This window comes from Phocoena phocoena, chromosome 5, assembly GCF_963924675.1.
Source record: "Phocoena phocoena chromosome 5, mPhoPho1.1, whole genome shotgun sequence".
Taxonomy (NCBI): domain Eukaryota; kingdom Metazoa; phylum Chordata; class Mammalia; order Artiodactyla; family Phocoenidae; genus Phocoena; species Phocoena phocoena.
In genome coordinates, this window is record NC_089223.1 from 22,632,534 (window position 1) to 22,646,118 (window position 13,585).

General features: G+C 38.9%; 1 protein-coding gene across 7 annotated transcripts in view; it reads right to left on the reverse strand.

The window, feature by feature from the left end:
• INPP4B (inositol polyphosphate-4-phosphatase type II B) overlaps window positions 1-13,585 on the reverse strand; it is a 353,066-nt gene that overhangs the window by 200,311 nt on the left and 139,170 nt on the right. For 5 of the 7 annotated variants that reach the window (XM_065877996.1, XM_065877994.1, XM_065877993.1 and 2 more), the window contains exon 7: window positions 7,370-7,481. In XM_065877996.1, coding sequence (XP_065734068.1) covers window positions 7,370-7,481 — 112 coding nt within the window. Of the gene's footprint in view, window positions 1-7,369; window positions 7,482-13,585 lie in introns of those variants that run through there. The other 2 variants (XM_065877998.1, XM_065877997.1) reach the window with 1 other exon arrangement.

The following is a 13,585-nucleotide window of genomic DNA, read 5'->3' on the forward strand; positions in this document are numbered from 1 at the left end:
CAATACTGTATGAACAATAATCATAAAGCTCTGTATGAATCCATCAAGACCAACACTTCATGGCCAAGTACTTTCACATCTGTTGATTTATTCCATCAATCACACTTTTCAAAGTTTGGTCTGGAGTCTCCTGGAAGTCCCTGATAACTTCTGCCTTTGCACCCTTAGTAGCATCTAGCACAGGGCGAAGACAACTTTATTTTCATATTAATACTAAAATATTGTTTGTCTGTTTCCTTCTCTTTTTCTTTGGGGGGGCAGCGCATGGCTTGGGGGATCTTAGGTTCCCGACCAGGGATTGAACCCAGGCCCTTGGAAGTGAAAGTGTAGAGTCCTAACCACTGGACCGTCAGGGAATTCCTGTCTGTTCCCCTCTCTCTTACAAGCATACGGTAGAATTCTCTAGAAGCTATATGACACAATCATTTGACAGTTAACGGTATGTGTGCTTATGTACTCTTCTGTTTTAAACATTTCGTGTTTGAGTTTCTAAGATGATAAATGTCTATGGATATAATCCAAATAAGCAAAATCTCTAATACAGTAAATATCAATAGATAAAATCCACATAAATATAAATTTGAAGAGTGTAAAATATGAGAATTGCTATGCTTTTGTGATCTCATTCAGTCTCATGGTTTAAGTACCATCCAAATATCATTTGATGACTCACAAATATATAATTCTAGCTTGGACATCTCACCTGAATTCTGACTTGAAGCTCCAACTGCTTAGGTATATCCATACTTGGATGTCTAAGAGGAATGTCAAATGTAACATCTCAAAATCTCCTGTCTTCCTCCAACTGCTACTCTCAGTGTTGTTTTATATATATATATATATATATATATATATATATATATATATATATATATATATATATATATATATATATATATATATATCTTCATTGGAGTATAACTGCTTTACAATGTTGTGTTAGTTTCTGCTGTATAACAAAGTGAATCAGCTATACGTATACATATATCCCCATATCCCCTCCCTCTTGAGCCTCCCTCCCACCCTCCCTATCCCACCCCTCTAGGTGGTCACAGAGCACCGAGCTGATCTCCCTGTGCTATGCGGCTGCTTCCCACTAGCTATCTATTTCACATTTGGTAGTGTATATATGTCGATGCTACTCTATCACTTCATCCCAGCTTCCCCTTCCCCTTCTGTGTCCTCAAGTCCATTCTCTATGTCTGCATCTTTATTCCTGCCCTGCCACTAGATTCATCAGTATCGTTTTTTTAGATTCCATATATGTCCGTTAGCATATGGTATTTGTTTTTCTCTTTCTGACTTAACTTCACTCTGTATGACAGACTCTAGGTCCATCCAGCTCATTACAAATAGCTCAATTTAGTTTCTTTTTATGGCTGAGTAATATTCCATTGTATATATGTGCCACATCTTCTTTATCCATTCATCTGTTGATGGACACTTAGGTTGCTTCCACGTTCTGGCTATTTTAAATAGAGCCACAATGAACATTGTGGTACATGACTCTTTTTGAATTATGGTTTTCTCAGGGTATATGCCCAGTAATGGGATTGCTGGGTCATATGGTAGTTCTATTTTTAGTTTTTTAAGGAACCTCCATACTGTTCTGCCTAGTGGCTGTATCTATTTGCATTCCCACCAGCAGTGCAAGAGGGTTCCCTTTTCTCCACACCTTCTCCAGCATTTTTTGTTTGTAGATTTTTTGATGATGGTGATTCTGACAGGTGTGAGGTGATACCTCATTGTGGTTTTGATTTGCATTTCTCTAATGGTTAGTGATTGAGTATCTTTTCATGTGTTTGTTGGCCATCTGTGTGTCTACTTTGGAGAAATGTCCATTTGTTTCTGAGAAAATGGTAATTCTATTTTTTGCTAGCCTTTCCCCCTGGAGTCTGGCCACGTCTCACTTTCTCCATCAGTCACACCCTGATCCAGCTCATCTGCACTTCTCCCCTGAATCTTCACAAAAATCAGACTCCATTCTTCTGTCCTTGCCTCCTTTCAGGCCCTAGTCAACACAGCAGCCGGAACAGTCCTCTTAAACGTGAATCAGATTTCATACCTATACTCACAGCTCCTCAACTGTCTTTACACATAGCCCAGAGTCTAACAACTTCATGGGGGTTGGTCTTCCCTGCCCCATGAACCTCTGTCCTCAACTCCTACCACTCTGCTCCTTGACCCCTCAGTTCCAAGCACACTGGCCTCCTTGCTGCTCCTTCAACACCACAAGCATCTTGTCTCCTCAAGACCTTTGCTCTTGCTCTTCACTCTGTCTACAATTCCTATTCCTTTCAGATATCCATGTCTTGTTCCCTTCTTTCTTGCACGTTTCAGCTCAAATATCACATTATCAGTGAATCTATCCTTGACCATCCAGTTTAAGAAGGCCACAGCCCAGCACTCCCTAGTCCTTGCACTCTGTCTTATTTTTCCTATAGAACACAGCACCATCTGATCAACAGTATATTACTTTCTTTTTTACTGTTACTTCCCCAGAAGGTGGCATCCGTGTCTATTTGGTTCATTGCTGAATACGCAGAAACTAGTCCAATGCCTAGAACATAAAATGTAGTATTGTTTGATGAATGAATGATGAATATTATATGCCTTTTAATATTCTATAAAGATAAGTAGGGCCTGTTATATAATTTTCAGCTTTTATATTTAGGGTAGATAAAGGGAGGAAACCTTTTGAGACTGGTCCTTAGCTACACAAGGACTCTAGTTTTTCCCTCATTAAGTCTGATGAAAGTCCACTTAGAACACCTCTCCTAAGTATGGGGTCAAAATAACCTAAGGGCAGCAGGTCATCAAAAGACTAGCTGGGTTAGGTTAATAGTCAAAGGGAGACATTATTACTCCACTTATACCATTTCTGCCATGGTCATAAATAAGTAAGGCATTTTCCTTCTTTTTGAAGAAATCACTACCACTTTGATCATTAATACTCTGCAACGTTCAAATATAATATAGACATTAAACAAAAGGGGAAGACAAGGCAGGAGCTGGGTTTAACCAGTCTCACCAGAGGATTGCTAACCCTCCTGCCCTAACAAGAAGCCCAGGCATCTCTGGGGCAGGCAAAGTGGTGAACTGGGCTCTCTCAGTTGATCCTGTTGGCTTTTACTTAACATGAGTTTTCTCATCTGTCACCTCACTTGATGATTTTGTTTCCTGGTTCTCCTTTCCTCAGTAGCATTTTTTCTTGACTACTTATTTCAAAGGTTTTTAAAAATTTAATTTCTTCTTCTTTCCTTCATAATCCTACACTCTTCACTACATCCTTACTACATGCTTTATTTATTGACCGGTCAGTTTGTACAGTGCTATAGGTAGCCAAATATTTTCCCTTCTAGGAGACAATTTTGGATTTAATTTCTTCAAAGTAAAATTGACTTCATTTATTCACTCATTCATTTTTTTCGTGTCAGGCTCTGTTCTGGGAGCTGAGAGTAAAAGAGAGGAAAAAATAGACAAATATCTTGCCCTCAGGAAGTTTAATTCTAATGAGGGAAATAAACAATATATGAGATAAACTAAAAAGATATATAATGTTGGATAGTGATAAGTACTAAGACAAAAATAATGCAGAGAAGAGAGACAGAGTTTTGGGTAGGCATTGCAGTTTTAGATATGGTGGCAGAGAAGCCTTCGGTGAGAAAGTGATTTTGTAGAAAGATCAGAGGAAGTGAGGGAGTGAAGCACAGTTACTGGGAAAAATGCTTCACAGGTAGATTGAATACTTTCAGTATTATACTTTCAGGAAGATGAGAGGCCACTGGAGGAATGACAACTTCCGCATTACATTTTACTAAGTGCTGTGCTGATAACGGACTATGATGGTGGCAGGGGAGGTCAGGGAAGGAGGATGGAGGGAGTCAGGGAGACGTTTAAGAGACGACTGCAAAAATCTAGGTGATAGACAATGTTGTTTACAGTGAAGGGCTCACGAGTTGCTGGGTTCTAGATTTATTCAGAAGTCAAAATCAACAGGATTTGCTGACATACTGACTGTAGGTATGAGAGGAAGAAAGGAGTCAAAGATGACCCCAAATTTAAAAACAAAAAGTTTGTTATACCTAATGTGATATTTCACCTAAGATGTTAGCTTTGTAAAAGGACGATGTTCGTAGGTTTTTGTGAATTTTTCTTTCTTTCTACGTGATTTTAACATGCTGTGCTCTATTTCTATGTATGTATGTATGAAATAGAACTTTGAACCAGTATAATATGGTGAATGACCCTCTGTACGATCTTCCCTTGATAAAAAATACATAATAATATGGTTTTAGGAAACAAATAAGTGAATGTACATGAGAGGAAAGAGTTTGGATTTTCATTTATATTTTTTTAAATGTTTTTTCCTTTGTCATTTTTTTTTTAAATGTTGAGGCTTCTTTTAATTTATTTTTATTAATTAATTTTTTTTTTGGCTGTGTTGGGTCTTCATTTCTGTGCGAGTGTTTTCTCTAGTTGTGGCAAGCGGGGGCCACTCTTCATCATGGTGTGCGGGCCTCTCACTGTCATGGCCTCTCCTGTTGCAGAACATAGGCTCCAGACGCGCAGGCTCAGTAGTTGTGGCTCACGGGCCTAGCTGCTCTGTGGCATGTGGGATCTTCTCGAACCCGTGTCCCCTGCATTAGCAGGCAGATTCTCAACTGCTGTGCCACCAGGGAAGCCCTCATTTATATTTTATTCCATGCTCTGGAGGTAATGTAAGAGTCAAGATTAAAATGTAATATTTTGTATCGGGGTATCGTTATGAACTGAATTGTGTTCCTCAGAATCATGTGTTGAAGTCCCAATGTCCCACATAACTGTATTTGGAGATAGGACGTTTACGGAGGTAATTAAGGTTAAATGAGGTCATAAGAGTAGGACCCTAATGCTAGGGCTGGTGTCCTTTACAAGAAGAGGAGAAGACACCAGAGTTCACTCTCTCTCTCCCTCTCTCTCTCTGTGCATCTGTGCCAAGGAAAAGCCTTGTGAGGACACAGCAAGAAATCTGGAAGCCAGGAAGAGATCATTCACTAGGAACTGAATCATCTGACACCATGATCTGGGACTTCGTAGCCTTTCAGAGCTGTGAGAAAATAAATTTCCATTGTTTAAGTCTATGGTATTTTATTATGACAGCCCAAGCTGATAAACATAGGTATGAATCTTTTAGCTGCTCCTTATAAATGAGAGAGAGCCCGTGTCACTCAATACATGACTATGGTTTTAAGAGTAGTTCCATTTCTTTCTCCCCCATTCACACAAACCAGTGAGAGGGATGCTGTTTTAGGGATAACCTCCATTTCAGTTACTTTGCCTTTTCAGATATTTCGGCCATTGACTAACGTCAGGACTTAAATCACTATTAGCAACAGACTGTGTTAATACACTTCGTAGAGATTCTGATTTAGCAGATCTGCAAAAGGGTCCCCACATTTGAATTTCTAACAAACACCTCTGATGATTCTGACCACACTTCGAAAAACACCAAGATAAAGTTATTTCCACATAACTCTTCGAAACATCATGCATAGTGGACCTTATTACATGTGCTTCCTGACTATTCCTAGGGATTGCCAGTAGGGTTTATAAGTAACTCTATGAAACACTTCACAAGAGGTCAAGGTTTACTAAGAATCCAGATAGGACAGAGCTAAAACCAACACTGCTTTAGGAGTTTACCATTTTAGTACACTTATGACTCCTACAAGGTACTTGCTGACACTACCACCTCCTATTTCTAGAACAGCTCAGTTAAGTCTTTATTTTTAAGTTCACATTACTAAGTCAGAAACATTATGTACGACTTTGGTGGGGCATATTCCTGGGTGTCAAGTTCTCCATTTATGAAAAGAATATGATTCAATTTGTGCTACCCCATAATAGCAACGTTGTAAAGGAGTCAAGGGGTGAGCCAGCTTTGAGAAAAATAGAGAGGTGGCTGGTAATAGATTGGGAACAGGGAAAGCAGGCCTGCTTTGAGATGGGAAGTGTTTTAGCTCCTGGTCTCCCAGCGCATGCGCTTAGTTCATTCTGTCCCCGTCTCGTCTCCCACACCCTCCCCACCTTCTTAGCTTACAGATCCTCCCTCCTTAATCTTCGTAGTATAAGCATCCACGTGGTGGTGACTAACAGGAGTCTTACGTAGAACTCCAGAGCTAACAAGGGTTGAAGGACAGAGCCATCCACGAGGCAAGAATCTTAAATACACACATCCTAAAACGCTCTGCTGCGTGACGTCACCATGGCCCTGACATTTGCAAGCAACCTCACTCAAACACTGGTCCTCCTGGAATGTGTTCGTGACCTGGATTTTATTCCGAGGGATAGTAGGGAACAGAGAAGAATGAGGCTTGGGGATGCGGTAAGACCCTAGCCTATGCTGGGCAAGAACAATATTTTTTTGAAAGGCAGTTTAGATTTTATTTATTTTGGTAAAGTTAATGATTTGTTAAGTGTTAGATAAGCACTGCACCGTCTCCCATGTAGATGTACCAGAAATTAAAATATGCTCCCAGATAAGCAGCACTAAGCCAGAAAATAGGTCACAACAGACCTTGTCATTAAAAAAATGCTCATTTATGAAAAGGTAGGCATTCTAGTACACAAACAAATTCATTTCCCTGGGGGGAAAAAAAAGCTATTAGCGGTTCGTAAATCTGTCCCCTGCGTCTCAGTAAAACAGGCAATCACATTCCTAAGACAGAACTTTAGACTAATACTTATATCAAGTCTCTCTCTTAAAGAAAAGAAAGTAGAAAACAAGTAAAAGCCCTGGATATTGATAATACTGGGGGTTTTATCCTGGCCTTCAAGGAAGCTGCTTCGCTCTCAGCTGGCATTGCTCCTCAAGCAGAGCTCCCCCTCCACCGTTTACTACTTCCTGCTTCTGTCTCTGCAATTTCACAAGGCACAAAGTTGTTAAATCTGTCCTCCTTCACATAAAAACGAAATCCAAATTCAAACTGCATCTCTTTCCAAAGAGAATTTCGAGAGCAGAGAAGTGGTTACTTTTGGCAATAGACCTTCCAGAATCTTCTGTGCATCTCACATGGGGTTAATTATGGCAGGATGCAACAGTGATCAATACTTTTTTTCGAACTGAGAAGAGGTTGTGTCCACATGGGAGCCAGCTACAAAGAGAATGGTGTTTTGAATGGTGCATGGCTTTGCACAGTTCCATGCAAATAGGCTGTCGGGTTACGAGGATGAGACACACTTACGGTACTCCCATTCCAAAGCTGATTTTTCATTTAGCTCTGGAATAATGAGATTTCATACCCCACAGAGGTAGTGGCGATCCAGGCAGCTGGCAAAGCTGATCGTTTCTAATTTAATCTGTGCAGTGAGCTGACTGGGACCCTACCTTTTGTCCCTGCACATCTGTCGTGATGTGGTCGGCTTCCCCATCCTCAATCTCCCCCATCTTCACGACACTGACTTGTATGGTGCCAACAACCTTGCCACCATCTGAAGTTCTGCAATCAAAAATAAAGGAAGCGGAAAGGTAAGAATCATCTCTTCCCTGAAAGAATGTCCAAACACGTTTGTTTCTGAAAACCACTAACACCGCTCTTTACTTGCGTTGGTTGTAATAAACAAATCTGCTTAAAATACATTGAAACCCGTTACTAGAATCACGAATTGGTGTGGTAAGTGCACGAAGCTACCTCATGAAGGTTAAACCATCTCACGGCTCTCAGGAGTAGCTGCCAAGATCATGGATCCATGCCCTGTTTGGTAACCCCTTGTCCCTACAATGGCATCAGCCATGGCTCCTCTATACCAATCACATGGGATATTGTGCTCGTCTATTACAGAAACTACAGCTGAATAAAACAGAAGAGAGTACAAATAACCCTATATTCCTCTATGACCCGGCCATCGGCTATAACATCCGATTTTGTGCCTTTTCATTTTTCTTTCTCAGAGATCAGGTAAAGAAGATTCTCTCCCAGCAAACATCAGAAAATCACAGTACATGAAGACAGAAATTAACCACTGAGATCATTCAGGATGACCCATTACTTTTTCAGATAAAGAAACTGAGATTCATGAAGATAGAAAGACTCATCCATGGAAACAAACTGGCAAAGCCAGAAACCCAGGTTTTTATCTCCTTTAAGTCTGTTGGTCACTGAACAACTCTTCTCCACTCAATGATGATGAAAATTTTATTATTAAGATTTTCCTCAGCATCACTGTCATCAACATACAAACTTTATGGCAGACAATAATAAAGAAAACCCCAAATAAAATTAACAACCACCATCCTTTAAGATTCTCAAATTTTCTTTTCTGGGCAAGAAAATATACAGAGTAAATGTTGGCATCATGTCATGGGAACACGGTAATACATAATGATATTCTTCCCTTGCACCTTTTTTTAAGATAGGTAGCAAGTCACCCATTGGTATGGGGTGTTGCTGTAACCTATATCTAAGCCTAATTGACCAAGCGACACTTCATTTTCTTTAGTCATTTTTTCTTTAGTCATTTTATTTTCTTTTTGAAAAAAAATTTTTTATTATGGAAATTTCCAAACACACATCAAAGTAGAGGTGAGTACACTGAATCTCCACATACCCGTCACCACCCACCTTCAACAATTCCCAGCATTCTGCCTTTCTTGTTTCATCCATCCACGGGCCCTTCCCCAACTTTGTTTTTTTTTTTAACACCTTTATTGGAGTATAATTGCTTTACAACAGTGTGTTAGTTTCTGCATTATAACAAAGTCAATCAGCTATACATATACATATATCCCCATATCCCCTCCCTCTTGTGTCTCCCTCCCTCCCACCCTCCCTATCCCACCCCTCTAGGTGGTCACAGAGCACCGAGCTGATCTCCCTGTGCTATGCGGCTGCTTCCCACTAGCTATCTATTTTACATTGGGTAGTATATATAAGTCCATGCCACTCTCTCACTTCGTCCCAGCGTACCCTACCCCCTCCCCATATCCTCAAGTCCATTCTCCACGTCTGCGTCTTTATTCCTGTCCTGCCCCTAAGTTCTTTATAACAATTTTTTTTCTTTTTTTTTCTTTAGATTCCATATATATGTGTTAGCATACGGTATTTGTTTTTCTCCTTCTGACTTAACTTCACTCTGTATGACAGACTGTAGGTCCATCCACCTCACTACAAATAACTCAATTTCGTTTCCTTTTATGGCTGAGTAATATTCCATTGTATATATGTGCCACATCTTCTTTATCTATTTATCTGTCGATGGACACTTAGGTTGCTTCCATGTTCTGGTTATTGTAAATAGTGCTGCAATGAACATTGTGGTACATGACTCTTTTTGAATTATGGTTTTCTCAGAGTATATGCCCAGCAGTGGAATTGCTGGGTCGTATGGTAGTTCTATTTTTAGCTTTTTAAGGAAACTCCATACTGTTCTCCATAGTGGCTGTATCAATTTACATCCCCACCAATAGTGCAAGAGGATTCCCTTTTCTCCACACCCTCTCCAGCATTTATCGTTTGTAGAATTTTTGGTGATGGCCATTCTTATTGGTATGGGGTGATAACTCACTGTAGTTTTCATTTGCATTTCTCTAATGATTGGTGATGTTGAGCATCCTTTCATGTGTTTGTTGGCAATCTGTATATCTTCTTTGGAGAAATGTCTATTTAGGTCTTCTGCCCATTTTTGGATTGGGTTGTTTGTTTTTTTGATATTGAGCTGCATGAGCTGCTTGTAAATTTTGGAGATTAATCCTTTGTCAGTTGCTTCATTTTTTAAATTTGTGTTTAACTTTAATCTGAATACGAACGGTGTCTTTCAACCAATTCCTTCAAAATGTCACTATTTTATTACTGGAGGTGTCAGAAAACAGGAATAGGAAAATTAGTATAAGTAGTTTACTAAAATGCTAATTAAAACAATAAGTTAGGCGAAAAGGAAACCCAATTGTTACCAGATCATAGGAAGATTTTTCTCAAAATATATAAAGTACAAATTTAAACACATCTTTTGAATTATGATTTTAACAAAACCGAAATAGAAAAACTCTGGTGACATATACATAGCTAATGTCATAATGTAATAAAATAAAGATTATGTACATAGAAAAATACAAGTGGTTTGCCTAAATAGTATATTAAGGTTCTTACTAAAATATAAAATAAAATGCTTCTTGGTGATTTTTCAGTCAGTGTAAATCATAATATTGACTCAATTATTTTAAATTAACAGAAAACTTAAGCATTCATTACAAAGAAGATGTGTATACAGATGACAGTATAATCTACGATTTTGTAAAAAACTACATTAGCTTCAATTCTGGGATGATTTTAACAATTAATTATACCATTTTCCTACTTGAAAATGACATAATAACTTGTCATAAATCATGATTTGACATATCTCTGTACAATTCTTTAGTACCCGATAGTGAAATAGATATTTTAATAAAAGCCCTGGTTCTACTCACAGGTTTTTCTAGATATTTGCAGACTTCTTTTTCCCCCAAACTGATACTCAATAACAATTAAAGACACCTTTTTTTTCTCATAGGCATTGTTTAAAATTTTGGCTGGAGCAAACTGAGCTTAATTTCTAGGTATACAAAGCTTAGGTTTAATGTTTCAAATTTTTTCCTTGACTGAACCAAATAATGTCATAATGATTTGAATGAGAGGATAGATTTATCACACCCTCTCCCAGGACTGGGTAATAAACCAACACATGCAATAACAGTTAAAAGTGTGAACTCAGGAGTTTGAGTTATCTGCTAGCTTCATGACCTTGGACAAGACACTTAGCCATGTGAAACTTTGTAAAATGGAGATGATAATTTTGTTTGAAGGATTACATTGTGACACAATTTATGTCAAGTTCTCAGCACAATGACTTACACAAAATAAGTGCTTCTTCCTACCCCCGCTTCATCCCAGTAGTAGTAGTAGTAGCAGTATCAACAGAATTGCTATTGTCATTAATGTATTACATTTCATTCAATTCTCTTTAGAAATTTTACTAAAATGGGCATCTAAGACTATAGTAAAAGATTATAGGATTTCAGGACACATGCATTTCAAGAGTGATTAAGTGCTCATTAGAGGTACAAAGACTTAGTAATGACAGATGATGTTATAAAGCTTACATTCCTAGAAGTGCAAAGCACACAAGTTTATAACCAGGTACAATACAAAGTGAACCTTTCGAAGTGCCAAAGGCAGATGAAGAAGCAATGCACCATGGGAGTATGGGAGTAAGCTTCCGAACTCGAAGCTGTATTTATTCCCTTTAAAAAAGCTTCTGGCTGCTTTTTAAATACAGGCATATCTTGTTTATTTTATTGTGCTTTGCTTTTTTGGAGCTTCACCGATATTGTGTTTGTTTTTTACAAATTGAACGTTCGTGGGAACCCTACGTTGAGCAGGTCTATCAGTGCCATCCTTCCTAAAAGCATTTGCTCACTGTGCCTCTGTGTCACATTAGATATAGGGACACTAGAGAGATTCTAAACCTTTTTTTTTCACTAACCATTTTGGATAAGAATCTCTGAGTACCCTAAATCATGCTTCTTCCCCTGAGATTTGTGGGAGACAGAATGGGGAATTCAGGTTATAAACTTAAGAACTAAACACAAGACACCCAAAATCATGGGTCATCCTGTCAGTGAACTGCAATGTGAAATGTAGAAGCCATTTCCTATTTATTCTGTAACAACTGACAACCCACAGAGCATGGATATTCAACACTTCTCTTCAATCAGGACAGTCACAACTGAAATACCTATTTCATGTTTCCAAAGGCTGTTTCAAAGGTGATTTCAAAAAAATTTAGAAAAAAATCATTCCTAAGTGATTAATGATGCTTTCAATTAATCACCCATCAAGTTCAGGAGGCTACTACTAATTGCTTAACCATTATTCATCACCAAAATTGCACTAACTTTTATCTAATAGAAATTCATCCTCTCTGCATGGGAGATATATTGAAGAGACTTCTAGGCTAGGAGTCAAAAAACCAATACTCCATCCAGCTCAGCAACTCACTAGCTATGTGATCAACAACATATTGCTTTAGTTCCCTGGATTTCAGTTTCTGTTGCTGCAAAACAAAGAGTTGGTCTTTGACAGTTATCATATTAGCACTCAAGCTTCGTGCTCTGACATGGTTGGAATCCATCAGTTGATCTCATCATAGACTATTATGGGCTGATACAGCCTTGGGGAAAATCTTGGGCACATCCTAGCCTCTTCTCCTCGCTCCCCACCTTCCCCTCCAACCTCTCCCCAAAACAAATGAAGCAAACAAAATGCATGCCAAACCTAGAAAGTAACTTTAACACTTACAGTCAAATACAAGGGCTAGTCTTCCATATAGTATCCACTGTAGACGTATATATTTTACTGTCATTATGGCACTGCAACTTGGCGCTTTCACAAGGATACAAATTTGACTGAACTAAGAAACAAAAGAGGTCTTCGTACACTTTCCTAGCAATTTATATGGCAGTAAGAACAGGCTGCAGTAATAAATGACTATCTCAATCTATAGGAAGAAGAAAAAAAACCTATGTCATTTCACTCTCTTGCCAGGTCATTACCACTGCTTAATATAGAGAGCTATAAGAGAAGTAAAAGATGAATAGTTCATGGCAGCCACATTATTTCAATCACAACATCAAGCTCCTATTTCCCTCAGCAGATACACTTAAATATTTAACCATGCCAACAAGATGGAAGGCAGAGAAAGGGAAAACTTCAGCAACGCAAATCTACACTTCCTTATCACTTAGTTTTTCATCACTTTCAGCATCACTTAGTTTTTCATAATACATTAGTGATTAAGTTTCTTTAAAACCTTCCTTTAAAATAACTCCCCTGGGACTTCCCTGGTGATCCAGTGGTTAACACTTTGCCTTCCAATGCAGGGGATGAGGTTCGATCCCTGGTCGGGGAGCTAAGATCCCACATGCCTTGCGGCCAAAACACCAAAAACATAAAACAGGAACAATATTGTAACAAATTCAATAAAGACTTTAAAAATGGTCCACATCAAAAAAAAATCTTAAAAAAAAAATAAAATAACTCCCCTAATGCTTCCTAATGAAATATTCAATTTCACATGCTAAAACTTACAAACATTTTAGAAGACTGAAGGAAAAGGGATGTGAAACAGTCTTCTAACAAAAGACAATTTTTTTTTTTTTCTTGCGGTATGCGGGCCTCTCACTGTTGTGGCCTCTCCCGCTGTGGAGCACAGGCTCCAGACGCGCAGGCTCAGCGGCCATGGCTCACGGGCCCAGACGCTCAGCGGCATGTGGGCTCTTCCCGGACCTGGGCACGAACCCGTGTCCCCTGCATCGGTAGGCGGACTCTCAACCACTGCGCCACCAGGGAAGCCCACAAAAGACAATTTAATGACACTTTTCCTCTAAACTTCTTCACCACCTACTGTACCATCCTTAGTAGAGCAAAAAGAAAAAAAAATCCTATGGAAAGGTTAGAGAGCAACATGTAAATACCTCCTCTATTTTGGAAATGCCACAGAGATACAAATGACTCTGTAAACATCCAGCAGAAAATCATCATTAGCACTGTCAGGCTTTGTGAATATA